The 19,648-nt window shown below is 30.8% G+C and overlaps 1 protein-coding gene across 9 annotated transcripts in view; it reads left to right on the forward strand.

Moving 5' to 3' along the window:
* The window catches only part of LOC148284958 (echinoderm microtubule-associated protein-like 2), a 212,707-nt gene that overhangs the window by 87,027 nt on the left and 106,032 nt on the right, over window positions 1–19,648 (forward strand). For 2 of the 9 annotated variants that reach the window (XM_088232285.1, XM_088232291.1), the window contains exons 2-3: window positions 14,062–14,217; window positions 15,755–16,089. In XM_088232285.1, coding sequence (XP_088088411.1) covers window positions 16,005–16,089 — 85 coding nt within the window. In that variant the 5' untranslated portion in view covers window positions 14,062–14,217; window positions 15,755–16,004. Of the gene's footprint in view, window positions 1–14,061; window positions 14,218–15,743; window positions 16,090–19,648 lie in introns of all 9 variants that reach the window. The other 7 variants (XM_088232300.1, XM_088232354.1, XM_088232324.1 and 4 more) reach the window with 6 other exon arrangements.

Consider the following 19,648-nt stretch of genomic DNA (forward strand, 5'->3'; position numbering starts at 1 on the left):
AAAACAAATATGGAAGTGTTGCCATTTTAGATCCAAATCCTGTTTGCTATTCGTATCAATGACAAAACTAAATTCTGGTGTTTGAGTTACTTGATTTCTGCCTTCGTTTCATTGCCATCTGAACGAAGCTACGGCTTAACTGCTTAAAACTTACATATAATATTAAAAAAAATATTCAACATACTTAAATTTAACAAATCACAACAGAGATGGATAACATTTTTGAGAAGAAGATATGGAAGTCCAGGCATTTACAGAGCTTATGATCTGTCTTTGCCTGATTTGAGTTGTAACGAGAAAATGTTCAAAAAGGCTATTAATTAATTAAGGCTATTATGCTCAATGTTTGGTTTTGTAAATTTATTGATAATTTTAAGTTGCCAGAATTTCACTCATCCATGCACTTTGTAGCTGCAAGACGATTAGTAATCTATCTTCAATAGGTAAATGTTATCAACTATCAAATATCCAAATTTAGTAAATGAGGTCCAGAATTCCAACCGTCCATGCGCTCAGTAACTTCTATTTTTATAAATTTGTTTTTTATTTCATTTTTTAAAATATCACTAAAACTCTAAACTCCATTGTCAAATAAAAAAATAGAAATGTAAATAGGGGATAGATTTCTTATTGTCCATGCGCTCTGTAGCTGCAAGACGTGTAATCTAGCTCCTATATATCATAACTGGAGACGAGAAACAAGAATCCTAACCATCCATGCGCTCTGTAGCTGCAAGACGTGCTGGGATATTTATTTATTGTACAGCGCCCTTGAGGTGATTATCACAAAAACGGCGCTATATAAATTATTCAAATATAAATAAATAAATTAATTAAAAATGGATACTGGAGGTGGGTAGAAAAAAAAAGAATTGTCTCACTCGCCCAAACCAATATCGAATCACCTGCTCCACAACAGTATAGTTTATGTTTTTTTTCGTTCTTTTATTGTGCGTTTTCTAATATAAATAATAAAGGTATATAATTTAATATAAGCATAAATACGTAGTTTATAACTGTCTTAACATTTTGCAATTTCCCTTTGTATATTAAGTCTTCTTTTTGTACTCTCACATATAAAAAAAATGAAAATAGTTTTTTGTTAAGTGTCTTTGGCAGGGGTAACCTCTGTGATGAGACATTTAAAAAAAAAATTTAGTTGATAGTGTGAAAAAAATGAATACATACATACATACGTAATATTTGACTTTAATTTCGAAATACGAATTATTATTATTATCAAATCAACAACTTACACTCCTTTCTGAAACAAAACGCATTATTTCGTGAGCTGATTAACAATGCTTTCCTAATCTATTCGCATTATTTCTGGCTCAAGTTTGACTCTTGAGCCTATTGTGGTACGTATTGTTCAAGTTGTACAATAGTAACACAGCTTCAATAATCTCACAAGAAATACAATAGGCGGACATTGATCTGTTCCGCATTTCAAAGCTGTTTCTATTACGGTGTAGCAAAGCCACATAGTATCTAGCAAGATACGGATGGTAATAGTTGAACTATAGTGCGAGAAACTACGATACACGAATACAAACAAAAATAACGATAGCATTTCGTTGTACAATAAAGGAAAGATTTGCTTTAAAGGTAGGGACGATTTCCTCTAAGAAAAGGAAAAATCTTTTTCGTTTTGTCTAAGGTAAAACTGCATGCTGATTTTAAATACAGTAGAAGTCCGTTTATTGAATTTCAGTCATCAGTAGCTTAATCACAAATAACTATCGACGTGCTAATAATTTCTCACCATGGTTGTTTATCGTATTCGCGATCACAATGGAACATCCGTGAACACCTAAGATTAAATGTCAAAATATTTACGTTTCGCGACGTATAATCCTGCTGCGCAATCACATATTTGAATTTCACCGGTGTAAATATGGAAAATATTCCAAAACTGCTATTTTTATTTTTTTATTTTTTATTTATCATGCTATTTATTGCATTTAGCTGGCGGTTGGCAAGCCAAATGTCAAGGAAAGCAGTCGCCAAAGTAATTGAAATTTCATTTTTACTTTTTTGTATTAGATACTCCTTACTATTTTATTTAAATGCAGTATATTGTATTATTTTTTATAGTAAACGCCGATTCTTCGCCTATGAAAAACAAAAAACAAACCGACACGAGCGTTGACTTATGACTGCGATAACTTAAGTATGTTTATTATTGTTCATTGTGATCGCTCAATTGCTTAGCATGCTTTTAAGCCCGTTGATAGTTATTTGTGATTGACCTGCTGGATTGCCGAATATCCAGATCGTTAACAGGAAATAAAAAAAATGAGATATTCTTTTGCTTTGATTTAATGGTTAAATCAACTTTGCTGGACATGTTTAAGTGCGTTTTTAATGTGATTCCAATTTGCTGTATAGTAACAAAATAAATCAAATGTGGCACTCGTCAATTCGGATAAATAGAGTTTTACTGTAATTGGATTCACAGGAAAAACTACATTTTAGAGGTAACTATAGTGAATGTTTTCTATGTTCACTGGAATTTTCTAATTAAATAATAATTTGCAATTTATTATCTACATTTCAAAGACAGATTAATTCGAATAAGAATTGAATCGAGTCTTATAGTCTTACTGATATCTAAAACATGACAAATTATAATATTTATTCTGTAAAGGAACCTTTTACAAATGTTGAAATTTTTTACGAAATTGTCATTTATAATATTATATTTACCATAAATGAAAGGTTTTTATAATGCATAAATTGTAAAATATTTAATGTTTTCGTGCGATTATGGTCCACATAGGAAGCGAATGTTAATAATTAAAGTTACCAAAGAGACATTATTTTAATGATTACATTAAAATATTGAATTAATCAAACATTATGTACTTATTTTCTTTGCGCGTAGGTATATATTGTTTTTTTAAAGTCTTATATGAATCAAAAAATTAATGCGAGTAATGTACATTCTTCTATCCCCATCATCAAGTTATTATCAGCATGTGATATTGAATGATACCTTGAATTTTGTTTCTGAATATGCGAATGGAAAGGATTCGCGGTTAACTTATTTGCGATCTCGATGAGAATATCAAAAGCACATGCACACACGATCAGTTCAGTTATAACTTTGGGGTCGGAACAGTATCGGTACCCACGGTAGACATTGCAACATCTTAACCAGGGCTCAGTAGGTAGCAAATAAATTTGAACGCCTCATCCTAGTAACACTATGTATATATTTATTTATTTATTTGATTTATTTATTTATTTATACACACTCTTTATCAAAATACAATTCCATGTTCACTTTGCCCAGCTAACAAGGGTACATACCCCGTTCCAAGCTAGGCAATTACATTTTAATATATTATAAAAGTTAACAAATTTATATAGAGCACAGACAAACTTATTCGGATACACATTTTGATTCATATACATACAGACATACACATATATTCACACATATATATATATATATATATATATATATATATATATATATAAATACACATATATACACATGTACATACGCACACGTACATACACCCATGCGCATACACATACATACATTCATAAAAACATAGACAATTTATTTATGCGAAACTTCATGGTTGTCATCTATAAATTTATTATTTTTAAATTATTCCTTATTTTTTATTTTTGACATCCAGTAAGATTCTCCAATCCGTGGCATGCATCAACTTTTCTGACTCCCTACGACCAATGTCATGAAAGAGCGAGGTCAACACCTTCCGTAATTTGACAACACTCCCGCCTTTCCACGATTCTGGCAAAAGGTTATGGACCTTTTTGCCTATGTGATAGTGTTGTCTCGATGCCAGAACAGTGTTGACCCCTTCCCCCTAGTATCAGATCCCTATTAGAGTATCTTGTATTATGGTTGTGGTTGACGCTTGGGTAAATGTCTCTATTTATGTGTGTAACCACTACCGTTCTCAATATATACTGTTGAATAATATTCAGTACTCTGAATGCTTTGAAGAGCAAGTGTGTAATATATGTGTGTACACATAGAGTAAAGGTGGCGTAGCCAAAAGTAATTAATTCAGGTTAGTTACATTAGTAATGTACCTATGTTTTAAGAAAAAAATCAGTGTTAATTTATTTCCTTTTCACATTATAAATGTCAATAAATCAATAAACATTATATTTAATAGAATCCCGTATACACGGGATGTCGTTTTCTTCTATTTCGAAACCACTTGCTAATTGGCTGTTGGGCGTCAATTTACCAGCCGAAGCCGAGATCTCTTATTCGATAAACCAACGATGTTTTTGCGAGAAATCTTTTACTCGAGATCAAACAAAAACCGTGAGAAGCGTTCCGGTCAGTTGCTTGTTGCTTGTAGGTAAATGGTAAATTGCATGCGATTAATTGCAATGGCTAAAGGAAAACTATAAAAAAACAATACACGACCATATTCAAAAGGTAATTTGCACTTTGTACAATGTAATATAATTTATTCACTTATGTCTACTAAGACTACACATGCACGCTACGGAAAAAATATTTTTTATAGTTCAATTACCTTCAACTGTAAGTATCACTATACAGGGCTAGACGGTGAAACTTCAGAGGGACATTCCTCATGGTAAGCTTTAAAAAAAAAATCCTAAAATTAAAAAAAAAAAACTAATTGATTTTTTTTTTTTAATTTCTCAAAATAAGTCAATCCATAATATCTTGGACTTGCAGTCTCTCCACAAACTCCTACCCCTCTCCTACCCAGCCGATTCCTTTGTCCGCGTCTGGACCCTAAATACAATAGGAAGTTAACAGTTATCTTCAATTTTATCTACAAATCAAAATTAAGTTTTCTGTATGAAAGGCAGAATATGCATTTTTTCTTTTAAATTTTCTTTTAAACATGATAAAGATACTTTAAATGTTCACCTAAACATTTTCGTACACAGATATCGATTTTTCTTTATAGACAGTCAAATATAACTACTTTATTAACTTCCCATTGTAATTAGGGTCCTGGTGCGTATCGCTTCGTTAGTCAAAAACGTTTTTATATCTTTTTTTTTTAGGAGAGGGGTAGGGGTTTGTGGAAGGTATACTAGTCCTAGAAATTAATATTTACTCTGTTTTGAGATTACAAATACTGTTACTTAAATAATATACATGAGTTATATGAGATATTTTTAAAGCTAACCATTGGGGATGTTCCTCTAAAATTTCGCGGCGTGGCCCTGAAAAACCGTATATAATATTTTTACGTGATTTGTCAGTTTAATATACGCATGTCTAAGTTTGTAATTTATATTTATATTTAATGCCTTTGCTATAAAACGTGTAATTATATTTGTTTTTTTTATGTGTTTGCTGTTTGATACTCGTTATTTCGTTTAGAACACAGGGGAATTTAAAATCGTAATTATTTTTAAATATCGCAATTTTCCTCAGAGCAGTTTTATAATATTGCAATGAGGTTGCTCAGTGTTTTTTTATTTGATAAAAAGCACGTTAAACCAAAACAATTTTTAAAATATTTTTATGAATCGTATTATCAGCGTTACGATTTTTTTATGTTTTGTAATTTTGAAATTCCTGTGTGTGACGTCACAAGTTCTCCTCGGTAAGTTTTGCTGATTGTTCAACTGGCTTCCGGTAAACCTGAAAACTAATACAACGCTCTATCATTGGTTTATTCGGAAGATCTTTTGACGTCGTTCAATGTTGTTCGTTTTTTTTTTGTCTTACATTTTCAAGAAACTTCGCCGTACAATTAAATGCATTATTTTTTACATTTTTATATCCAATTTCCCATTGTACTAAACATTCTCATTATTATTCTTCAATTATGAAAAAACCTTTCACAGTACAGATTTTTATTTATTTATCTTATTGGATTTACATAACATTATTAAAGTAATATAAAATTACTTTGACTGTCTAAGTAACCCTGTTCTAAAACAGTCAAAAATATATTATTATTCTAGCCAAAAACACAATAATTTGTAATAATATATATACGAGTATGTCCAACCGACAATTTGTAATGAATATCAATCAAATGTTCAGAAGTTCTGACAAAGCTTTTATTTTTAAAATTCGAATGAAAAAAAAAATTGTTTAAAGGGTTTTTTAATGTTATTTTAATGTTGTCTTAAGTTGTGGTCATTATTTATGCCTGTTTCGTTAAAAACAACTTTAAAGCTCTATTTCTGCAGATTTGTGCTTTAGTCTGTTGGTCAAAAACGAACTGATGAGACGATATATTGAGATGTGGTTTACCAGGAGAGTACAGTTCATTCAAATATTTAATAAGCCTTTGATTAAGTTTGTAAGACCGAAAGTTTTTAATAAAAAATTCTTGTGTCTACTAACACAAACGAAATTTGTATGTTTACTTGGTTCACCGACATATAACATAGCACTATTAAACAATAAATATTCGAACGCACTGTGCTAGGAATAATATGAACTTAAACATACAGACTGAATTGTTAAAAATCAGCATTTACTAAATACCATATTGCATTTAGCAGGCGCGGCGGTTGGCAAGCCAAATGTCAGAAAAGCTTAATTTTAACTTTTTTATAATAGATATTCCTTACTATTTTGCAAATGCAATAAATTTTATTATTTTTTATAGCAAACGCCGATTTTTCGCCAATGAACTGCATTTGTTTACGAGGAAAACAAAAAACAAACCGACACGAGCGTTGACTTAGAGATTACACAGGCGTTGACTTATGATTGCGAAAACTTAAGCATTTTCATTATTGTTCGTTGTGATCGCTCAAATGCTTAGCATGTTTTCAAGCACTTTGATAGTTATTTGTGATTGAGCTACATGTTATATCCAGACGGTATAAACCGACATCGATATTTATGTACGAAAATGTGTATATTCAAAGTATCTACGTCGGTAACCTATAATTGAACGCAATTATGCAGAAAGAAGCCAGTCCACAATTTTGAAAAAATGAGATATCGATATTATCGGATGCAGTAAGATCAATTATATGTTCTGCTAAGAACAGCCGGACCGCTTTTATACAAAAAACTGTATTATCAGCTTCTGAAAATGTTGTCCTTAAAAATAAACGGCATTTCTTTGCAGAAAACACCCACAGCAATAGAAAAATGATACGGTGCTTTGAAAATCAATGAAACTTGTCAAATACATCATTAAATTTTGTTTGAATCATAAAAAAAACTAAAGAATTCATTGTTTATCATTTATAAAAGTCAAAAACATTACAACTGTTGTGTAAATTTGATTATTCACTCTTCTCACAAAAGTGCCATTATCTCAGTTTCACGACTGACATTTCTTTTCTATGACTGGCTGCTTTCTGCATAACTACGTTCAATTGAACATGTTTAAAAAAAAATTGTAAACATATTTTATTTTTCAAACAGAAAATATAATTTTTCTTTGTAGATAAAATTAAAGATAAATTTTAACTTCTCATTAAAATACGGACCATGGACCTCAAGAAACTTGACAACCAATACACTTCGAGGCAACTTTCTTTTTCTAGGCTATCTGAGAGAAGCCATCGAGTTGAAAACACTCGTCTAGGGTTCTGGTTCTACTTCACACACATAACTGAATTATTTACCCGCCCACACGCGGAAAAAAAACAGCTCACCTAAAATATCCTGTAAACTATTTTAAAGCGAACAATGAAAGCATCCACCCCTTTCCCGAAACTGTTCATAAAGACTTGAGTCTTTCTTCAGTTTCGCATATCAATATCAATTTTTTTTTAAACTAACTAAGCGAAAATTTAATATTTCTTTACAATCAAGCCGCGAAAATAACAAAACAAATAAACTTTAAAAACTTTCATTGTACCCCTCACTGCAGTATTGTCAGTTTGTGATCAATCAAATACACATGGTCAGCACAATCACCTTTTTCTAATTTCCCAGTATGACAGTGGAGAAAAACAGTGTTAGTTCCAAATTGAGACCGCGGCCGCACGCTCCAGATCCCGCATCGGAAAGGAAGAAGAACGTAGTAACACAAACAAATCAATCAACGACACGAAACCTAAATACATATAGGAAACATTAGAATAATTTGCCCTATACAATATGCACTCAATCGACAGAAGAAAAACAATACGTATCTATAACAAATCACAGAGGAACATCAAATTATCAAGACATTACCGGCAAAATCCTAACACAGATCCTAACATGATCCCTATCGAACTCAGGCGAAATTACTTTTCGTCATAGTACTGAATTCCTCGCAAAAACCATTTTCCTAATACCAACAGTAGAAACAATCCTATGCAAAGACCTTAATCGTCCTAACAATCTCTCTGAAGCGAACAGTAGAGGATTCGAACCGTCAGGACGAGCAAGCTAAGGGCACCTTGATTTTGACCTAAGGAGATGTAAATCACTCATAGATCAAGGACAACTTTTAAGAAACGCCCGATTATTACAATAAGTGTTTAAATAAGCTGTGCCCGTTTTTTTCCATATTTAAAAATGAGCACAAAAAAAAAGAAAATAGTTAAGGTTATACGACATTTGAAAGATTTTTTTCTGCTCTACAAGGTATTGTGTTTTCTTGTGCGTTACGTACTTACGTGGTTTTATTTTATTACAAGCCTTCAAAATGGAATGTCAAGTAGACGAAAGTAAGCATATCCGACATTTCCTTCTGTTCGCTTTCTATCAAAAGAATATAGCTGCCAAAGCTACTCGCGATATTTGCACAGTGTACCGTGAACATGTTATGAATTATTGACTAATTTACTGTAAAGTATTGAAGGAGAATACATTAATGACAATTGTTTTTTATTGTTTCTTCGTGTTCTCTTCATTTGAAAAAAAACGGACGCAATTGATGTGAACACCCAATATGTCCTTAGAATTCTAACCTCCTTTCATTTTATTCCTTCTCTTTCCTGAATTCTCTTTCTCTCCTTCCTCTCGTAATGCTTATAACATAAAATATTTTAATTATTTATTTATTTTATTTACAGTACATTGTTTCACATTTTTTTATGCATAAATTTAAGTAATGTGATCATTTAAGATTAAGCATTGTATACTTGTATGTGCAAGCTTTATCTGCCTATAAAATAACTGCTATTATTTCTATGTAATTGTTTGTAATTATACATATATTTTAAATAATTTTAAGTTAAAATTTTGACCAGCTGTTTTTTTGTAGTTACTGATACCTTATACCAGGGCCCGATTAGCAATTGGAAGTTTACATTTATCTTCTATTTTTCTGCGAATTAAAATTATTTGTTTTTTATGGAAAATAGAATACGCATACTTTTTTTTCTAAACATGTTCAATTACAGATTACCGACGAAGATACATTTTTTAATTTTTACTTAATAGACAGTTGAAGATAACTCTGTTAACTTACGGTTGTAATTGCCTCACCTAGGGGGTCCTGGGCCCCGATTATGAGGGGAAGTTAACATTTATTTCCGACCCGTAGGTTGAAAAACAATGAAGTACTGTTCGTCGATCAGCATAAAACAAACTATGGCCTTAATTCTCCAATGACCCGTCTTTGTCGTATTGTTAACTCAAGACAAGATCTGGACTTTTTTGGTTTAAGTTAACAACGATTTAAACGAGCACTAAATAAATAGTCCAGATCTTGTCTCGATGTCCCTTATGCTTGTCAATGCTTCTTTTCTTCTTTTTAAAAATGTTTTAAACTATTATTTTATTATAATATTTAAACCCTATAAATTGTATACATGGACACTGTCCGCTAATAAATAAATAAATTAATTTATCTTCAATTTTATTTACAAAGTAAAATTAAGTTTTCTGTATGAAAAGCAGAATATGCATACAAATTGTTCTTCCTAACATGTTCAATTATAGGTTACCGACGAAGATACTTTAAATGTTCATGCAAATATACTTATTGTCGTACACATAAATCGGTTTTTCTTTATAGACAGTCGAAAATAACTCTGTTAACTTCCCATTGTAATCGGGGCCCTGGGCTGCTATTACAATCGCTCTCGCGGCCGTAGAAAAAGCTTTATCTCGCGTGTTTATATACAAAATACACGAGATAAACGTGTTTTCTACGGCCGCAAGAGTGCTTGGAATAGCAACGCTGGTGTTAACTACAAATGTACATACCTTTTTCCGAGGGTTGCAACAAAAAAAAGAAAATGCTTTTTTCAACATATTTAGTACTCACGTGTATAATATGCAATAGTCATTAGCACCTTCTTATACAGATCATAATAATATTTATCCATGAAGAATACGAATCCATAATTATGCAGATACCAATTTTAGGCGCCGGATATCCATTTGCCATAAGGAGTCTCTGAAGGTCATTTGTACCACAAAGTGATGCATTATCGATACAGTATTCATGATATATAATTTCATGCAAATTTTCTTTACTACTGGTGGGTGTGCGAGAAGCTTATAATCTGATATGCGTTACTAATCTGTCAAGACATGACAATACTTATGTTACTGTAATGTTTATTACTTATTTTGTTATTGCAGTAACCTTGCGACAAGTTAAAAATATTTTTTACGGCAGGTTTTGTTTCGTATCAAGCAAAAAGATGACAGATAACACAGGTTAAAAAACTCTGATTTAGAATAAATTATTTTAAAACTATCATATTTTAATTACGTACAATGTATATGCCAGGGGCGAACCGTGTATGGAAGCGCTTATGCGCAGCTTACCATAATATTTGACTAACCATAATAATGTTTTACTGTAACTTTATTTACAGAAAAACAAATAAATAATTACCATTTATTTTAAATCATTTTCACCGTTTGTATTTTTATCCTAATATAAATATTAATATTAATAATACGCGCCCAGTGCCTGCGATGAGCCAAGAAACTAATCAATTATTGCAGCTTATTTTTTCATACAAATAAGTATACTATATTTTGAACGTCTTATCGGTATGTTTTCTTATTTATAGTAATGTCTCGGTTTTAATTATTAATGGTTTGTTTTGTAATTTATATTGAAGATCCCAGTGCGGTTTTTTTCTCCTAGATTAAACTTGCATATTACACAAATTATTTGAAGATTCTTGATTTGAAAAACAGTATTTCAAACATTATTTCTTAAGGACTTTTTTTCTTTGAGATGGTACTTTTGACATAAGACCATAATTACTTTCATGCGTCATATTGCAGGACATATGACGTTTGAAACGGCCGTTTTTAGCACTAATTATTTCTAGAACAATTCGGCCAGTTGACATTTCAATTAATTACTTAATATAGACTGAATTCATAGTGCTATTTTTTGTTTATTTTTTAATGAGTTACGTATTAAAGTAATGGATAATATATCTATATAATATAATATATCACGAAGTTACGCCGTTTGGGTTGATTTCACGGATGAGAGTTGTTGTAGCACACAAAACCACAGAAAAATATCAATTTATAGTATATATTACTTCCATTATATTATGTACCTTCCATGTAGGTACAAATATATGATATTTTTTTATAGCTTACCTGTAAATAAAATCACCATTCGCACTGGTATATACATGTATTTTATTGACGATGATGGCAAATAAACCGAAATATTTTTTATGTATTCGTTGCATTTTGACAAGATTGGTTTGTGAAAAAATGCATTCTTACTCGAGCGAATTGATTGACGGAAAACCGAAAATTTCTATTGCTTTGTTAAGAAATTCTCGAAGCGATCTAATTAAGTTCTTTCTGGTTCTTTTCCAATATATAACAAATACTACAATACACGTATTTATCAATACGGTCCGTAATTATCTATTAGCGACCATAATCAACCTGGTTCACTTTTCCTAAAGTCGAGTCAACAACCTAATGGACAGAGAGCGAACTATTTGACCAATGGCCGGCCTTCCCGCCTTTTCAATAATCTTTGATAGGGTTGGCAAATATTTGCACTCAGGTTTAAAAAACACCGTTTCAAACTCGTACTGTTGTATCTAGTCTATTTATCTAAAATTGATATTATATTTTAAGTTTCATTATCTGATCTAAAAGGTCTTAACGCTTCAATCAGCTACATCTTAGGTATATAACATGTGTGCAACCTGCTCACTAAAAACTACATTGCTAGTTTTTCTGAATCTATGATTAATAGAAACGTAGATTGTTTTATTTTCAATTATTGTATTTTTTTTAGTCTATTCATTTATTGAATATTTGACCAGAATACCTTATTCAGTTGAATAACATTGTATTCCACACTCAAAAAACCCGTGGCGTGGAATGCATTTTACAGGTTTTGTTTAGTTTGATTTATTTATTTTTTACTTAAATAATAGTTGTAAAATCCGCTTCGTCTCTTTGCTTGCCATGCAAAAAGTTCTCGGGTTCATTTCCCGGCTTATGTTTATTTGACTAGGTGTTTTAACACTTACATTTTTCACAGTTCCTAAACTGGCATCTAAAGCGTGAGACTCATCATCTTGCGTTCATCATTCTATCGTTTTTTTATTTAAATACATAGTATCTATTTTATTATTTTTAATCTCATACTTAATGTGGGTTGCTTAGATTATATTTACCTCATAAACATTTGTTTGAAGTGGAAATCTTGTAAATCTATTTACGACTTTTAAAAAGTATTTATATTTTCTTTATTTGACGCTTTATTTTTCATTTGCTGACTAATTTATGAATAAATCAATAAAATAATTCATGGAATTGTACCAAGAACTTGGATGTCATTATTAAGAGCCAACTAAAATGGATAAACCATTTAAAGAAATTTAATTGCAGAAAATCCACTTTTCGAAATTTAAACCTTGTATATTATAAGCAAGGTCAATTATAAAGCAACTCCCATATAAAAAAATATTTTTAAAAAATGGACAAACCATATAGAAAAAATGTTAACAAACTAAGATATTAAAGCGCCTAAATGGTATCGTTGATTACAAAATTATGGATTGGTTTATCACTCACTTCTCCAATCAACATTTTCATATGGAGTAATTGGATGGGGTGGAGCATATAATAACCATATCAACCCTTTGATGATAGTACATAATAAAAATTATGCTTAATACGAATAAAACATATCCCTCCATCCAATTATTCCAAGAAGCAAAACTTTTGAATGTAGGATATATTGTCTCCAATGTCTAAAACATGTTGTAAATCGTCAGCACTTGTTCCCTCCAAATTCCATTTTGAGGCATACAAATGTCCTTGCTCCTAAACTGTATAACTCCTACTTTAAAGACATAACGGAAAATGATCATTTAAGCATCTCTTCTTCTAATAATGCATTTATAAACTGGGTTAAAAACACAAATCTCAATGTTTTCTTTTCCAGGTAAACTTTTTATTTTCTTTCGTATTTATTCTTAATGAAATTATCTAACTTTAATTTAATAATTTTTGCTCTACGTCTATTTTTCATTTTTTTCCATTTCATATTTACACCTACTCATATTTAAAAAAAAAAACAGAATCTAACTTTAAACTTTTATTTAATACTTTTTTCGTGCATTAATAAATGCATCTTCACCGTGGATATCATAATGTATTCTAGATTTAGCATACCCACGCACTGGCGTATATGTGGGATTTTTTTTGTTTTTATAAATAAAGTGAAATATTATGTAATAAAAAATGTAACAAATGTTAACAATTTTTTTTTATAAATAAATTGAATTGCACAATAAAAAATAAAACAATTCACACAAGAGTTTTTTTAACTTATTTAGTACTAGGCTTAACATGAAAACATTTTTTTAAAGAACAATTATGTTTTAATTAGAAATAATCTAAATTCTATGATTGCATTCGATGGTGCATCCCGAAGGTATATTTGGTAGAATAAATTATTGATTTTCAAGATAGTTTTGAAACGTAATTTTTTTTTTTTTTAATATGTTTTATTTAATTGTCGCGCAACCCTGTTTACCATAGACAGTTCACCGTCAATACTTTCTTCTTTCGCTATTCCGCCGCGGGCAACATTCCAACAATTGTATAATCGCTGAAGATGGAAACGTTTTTACCTTCACTTCTCATTCAAAAATGTGTTTCCGAGTGTGTTTCCGATACTTTACTAACGAGTGCATACTTTTTTCTTTCAGATTTCCATCACCGTCGCCGACCGCCGGCAGTCACAGACCGAACGCGCTGTACACAGGTCGCACTTGTTCTGCGCGCTCGCGATATTTATTTATCATCGACTGCGCATCCGACTTCTTGCCTACCTGCACACATTATAGCATCGTGATAAATACAAAGTGATGACAGCATTTAATTACTTAATAGTGTTATATTTCATACGATCTGTGCTAGCGTAACTTATGTGGCCGTGTAACGGCAGACTGAAAAAAACATTAAAATTACAATGTTTCAATAATCAACTTCACGCCTTGATAAAAGTGCCCTTTTTTATCAAATTGTGAAAGTGAAATGTTAATTAATTAGCCACGTTGTTTAACAAATAAGTTCATAATTAATTAATCTATGATACATACGTGTGTGTATTTATTCCTTGTGCCATTTTGATTAAAACACAACGCACGTTACAATATTGAAATTTTAAGCGTTAAACTCTTTTTAAACGTGTTCATAATAAAACGCAAACCATTATAATCACAATTAAAATGATCATAAAAAGCGTGTGTTTTGTATTGGCTATCTCGTAATATTGATTCGTATTGTGTGTTGGATATATTTAAATAATTGATTTGCGAAATCAATAAAGTAACGCAGCGATTAATAAATATGCATTTTTACGACGCTCAAAGCGTCATTTGGATTTGCATACGTGATCATGAAATTAATAGCGAAACCAAATTATCATAATCTATTTCCTATGCATCGTTGACGTTTCTACTAAGACACCTCTATATATTGCTATTTTCCTCGTGTTAAATACTTTGTAAACACTAAAACAATATGTGAAAACATTTTTATTTATATTTTTACTGTGTGCAGATGGAATAAATAATACAGTCATGTGTGTAAATTAAAACACAACCCCTGACGAGTGATTTTAACTCAATTACTTTCAGATAAAAATCCTGAAAAATCAAATCAAGTAGACATTAGTCCACCTCGCAGCGTAGTGTTCGGCGGATTTGATGGTACTTCTTGCAAACCCGGCAAAATCCATCTTTCTTTATTTTGAGCAAATCACAAAAAACTGATTCAATACTTAACTTCAACTTTTTTTTAAAACTATTTTTTTTATTTTAATTAGTAAATATTTGATACGTTAGCAGTGATGACATAAGCATGATTATGTCAAGAAATAGTAGTGAAATAAAAAAATAATAAATAATAATAACTTTGCAACATTTAAGTAGAGATTGCCATGTTTGCAACTAGGCCGATAATTTAGAAATCAAATCTTACAAATTAAGCCGTATTTTTAACTGACAATGTTAAAATTATTGTGCAAAATTGGATTTTGCCGGGTTCGCAAGTAGTACCCTCATTTACCTTTGCTTAATTTCGCTGTCTCTGAAGGATCACCCCACCTTCGTGTTAAAAGTTGATCAAGGTGCTCTTAATTTGGTGAACCAATGCAGTGGTCTAAGCACCGTCGATTTCAAATATTGATGAAATATTTCTTTCTTAAATAAATTACCAAAGTTTATTAGTACAGATATCAGAAAACCATTTAAAAAACTATCTGTAAGATTTGTGCGTTCCTAATTTTAACTTCGTTATTTTTATCATAACGTACTTTTGTAAAATGCCGAAGATAAGTAAATATAAGAAGTAAGTATATCTTATATACACACTATTTTTAATAAAGCTCCTGGTTAGTCTTTAGTTCACAATTTCACAATAAATTTACAAAGCCTCTTTCATGTTAAGGCACGATTTTCCAAACTATTAAAGTGACAGTAATTATCATTTACTTTAAACAGTTAACGGTGTTTCAGTGAGTAAACAAAAGTGAGAGAGATAGATGATATAAAGTGATGCTGTCTCAGTGAACCAGATTTATCTGTTTGTTTACAAGTCAGATTTTCCGTGGTTTTAGTGAAGAGTTGAAGAGTGTAATGCAGCAACAATGATGAAGCTTAATGGATTATCCGATAAAAACAATGGGAACCTCACAGCGAGGCAGCATATGAACTATCACTCCAATGATATGGGTAAGTTAAATTATCAAATGTTTTAATCTAACAAGTTAATAAATACGTCACATAAGTCGTTTTTTATAGCTGCCGTCTGATAAAAAGTTAATCTTACGATTTTGCTATTTTTAACGCCTTTCTTTCAAAAACATGCCATTAAAGAATAAAGTAACCAAACATTAGATAAAATCAATAATTTTCTACGGTATTTCTGATTTAAAAAAAATATTTTATTTACATTTTTTTTGCTTACATTTGTTACTTTTTTATAACGTAATATATGTATATTACTTTATTTATAAAAACAAGAAAATTCCCACATAGGCCTGACCTGTGTGTAGGTATACTAAATCTAGAATACATTATAAAATCTAATGTGTAAATGCATTTATAAATACATGAAAAAAACATATTAAGTTATATTCAGTTTTTTTTTTATTCGAGTAAGTGAAAAATAAGAAATTAAAAAAATATAAGATGGTTGTAGAGCAAAAATTATTAAATTAATGTTAGATAATTAAATAAGGAAAAAATACATAAGCTAATAAAAACTTTGTAAGGAAAAGAAAACATTGAAATTATATTTTTGACCCAGTTTATAAATAAATTATTAAAAGAAGAGGTGCTTAAACTATCATTACTAAAAAGATTTATATAACTTGAAAATGAATTATTTTTCGACCGGCAGATTAACAAATCTTAAAATTTGGACTAAAAATAGGTACATTGGTACTCATATTATGAAGAAAAAATATTAAAGTAAAAATTGTTCCAATGATTTGACGAAAATGAATTGAACAGGAAAGTTCTAAAATAAAAAAATTGAAATGATAAACTTAAATTGTGTTTTTTATACGAAATTCCAAGCATTTTAAAATCATAATTTTTTTGTATTTTTTTTTGTAAATTTCCAAAATTGTACGAGTCCCTTACATTTTACTAACATGCAAAGTAATGTTGACTTACAAAAAAACCTTGAAAATTTAAATTCAGAAATTTAGTTATTTATAAATATATTAGTGATTAATTTCATTTTAATATATTCACGTATGTAAAAGCAATCATAAAATAGAAAAAATATCAATGCGAGTGTTATTAGCATCACAAATAAATACTTACTCATAGCACATGATGTCAACGTTCTGCTGTATGCTCCTCTGATAAAATCATATTTATTTTTGAACAATTGTGATATCGTCAATAACGAATAATTTATCCCAACTCACGGTCACTGAAATTCTAAATACCTGCATGAAATTAATTTGTTAACACGTCGCTTAACGAAAATTCTCAGTAAGCTAAATAATTAATACTTCAGCTTTTCCGTAATATAGGAAGCTTATTCCAATTTCAATGCTGTTCCGATGGTCCCAAAACATCGCAGCATGCATTTGTTTTTATACAAATTACGACACGGTCACTTGCTAAAAACATCACGGGTCTTACTCATAAGCTTGTGGCCTTACTTTTTTAAACTCAAGCACTTTATTATAACAAAGAACAGTTTGTTAAAAATAAAGCGGTGAATCACTGTTGAATCTCCGTTCGTCTCTTTTTTGCGGCTTCTTGTTCGGAACTGTCCGTCTCTCTCAGGAACCTAAGCTTAAATAATTACCCTCGATCCCTGGGGCCATTCCCTTTTTTACTACATCTGGGCGCGCCAATTTTCTAGGACACTCTCTTTTTTATGGTTTATTTTTATTCCATACACATATTCCTAATTTGAGACATAATTACACAATACCCAACCTAACTATTGCTTATATCATCATAGACTTACATATCCTACAATTTTGTATAATGATTTATTTAATAAAAATTTCCAATAAATCCTACAAGTCAATGCTACTACTCTAGTTTATCTAGCTAAAACATATGAATGTTACATTAAAATTAAATTACAATACATTATTCCTATTCAGGAAAGACAATGTCATCTTATCATTTACCGGGCCAAAGTATTTCCGTATTATTTACGCAATTATTTCAAATTTACTAACTGTAAGAACACACAAATACTCAGCTCCAACGCAGCGATTACATCTTTTTGCAAAGCGCTGTCTGTAATTGGTGCATTCTTAGCCAATGAGAAGTCATCTTATGTTTACGTAAATAGTAAAAACTAGCGTCGCTTTTGTCCACGGTATCGATCGTTTACGTAAATTGCATGTGCCAAAAAGAGCCGACTATATCTCCGGTTGCATCCCGCATCTAGTTTATTTCAACTCCGACCTTGTCGCCGACAACACGTGTTCAGGATCCCGGTCAAATTTCACAAAATTTAAGTGACTCCCTTGGTCCATAATACAACTGCATAAAAAACATTTGTTAGCGAAACAATGTAACCTACTACAATATGTTAAATGAATTTATTTACTAGGTTTCTTAATAAAATCTACCCTACTCCATTCGCATTACGTAAAACTAATTTTGGAACTAACAGAAGGGATTGTAGATGTCTAGGATTATGACCTGTCATTGGCTGGTTTAAGTGGCCACATTACAACTGTGTAACATTCATCATTTTGCCTAAGTTTGAACATCCATATTCCTTTCATTCTGTCATCAATAAAGGGGGTTGAATCTGGTGCTCGTCTATTAGATAGATTAAAATATTGTTGAAAAAACATTCTAAATTATATAAATTTTGTGATATTTTTCTTAAATTCTAGGTTAAATTATGTTTTTTCATAATCGGTTCAAAAAATCGTTGGAATAGTTCAGTTCAACCCCTTTTTTATGTATTATAAATATTACATCCTGTAAATTCCTAGACTCTCATAATCCCTTCTATAAAACGTATTTATTTCTTCATACCAGCATTTAGGGTTTTTTCCTTAAAAACTTTCCTGTTGAATTACCTTAGAAAATAATAATCCACGTGATTATGATACATTTGTTTTGCTCCGGGCCAGGCAAAAAAAATTACAAAAAGAATGTTTTAAAAAATTCATACTCGAAAGTGAGAAAGCTATTGTAAACGATCCTAAATATTTTTGGTCTTTTATTAAAAGTAAACGTAACTCTAACAACATTCCCTTGAATATGCAGTATAAAAACCAAGTGTCTAATAATGCCCAAGAAGTAGTCGACCACTTCTCTAATTATTTTAATTCGGTCTATACTCAAAGCAATTTGATCGATGAAGCCTGCATAACCTCCCCACTCCATCAAAGCACACGCAATGTTGCTACATCTTCAATTAACTTTTCTTACGACGATGTCCGTAAAATTCTTACTAAATTAGATTCTAGCAAAGGCGCTGGAAGCGATGACATTCCTCCATTATTCGCAATCAAATGTGCAAATCAACTTGCCAAACCTCTAACAATTATATTCAATCGCTCATTAAAAGATGGAGTCTTTCCGAGTCACTGGAAAAGAGCACTTATCATTCCCATTTATAAAAGTGGCCTCAAAAATAAAGTTGAGAATTATCGACCGGTCTCAATCTTACCAGTGTTTGGCAAAATATTTGAAATGTTAGTTTATAATCACCTTTTACTGAAGTTGCTTTACACATCCCAAATGAACAGCACGGTTTTATGCGGAAACGATCAGTAGTTTCTAATTTAAC

This window comes from Micrasema longulum, unplaced genomic scaffold (genome assembly GCF_059751315.1).
Source record: "Micrasema longulum isolate JH-2025_06_02 unplaced genomic scaffold, ASM5975131v1 h1tg000073l, whole genome shotgun sequence".
In the NCBI taxonomy this organism is placed as follows: Eukaryota; Metazoa; Arthropoda; class Insecta; order Trichoptera; family Brachycentridae; genus Micrasema; species Micrasema longulum.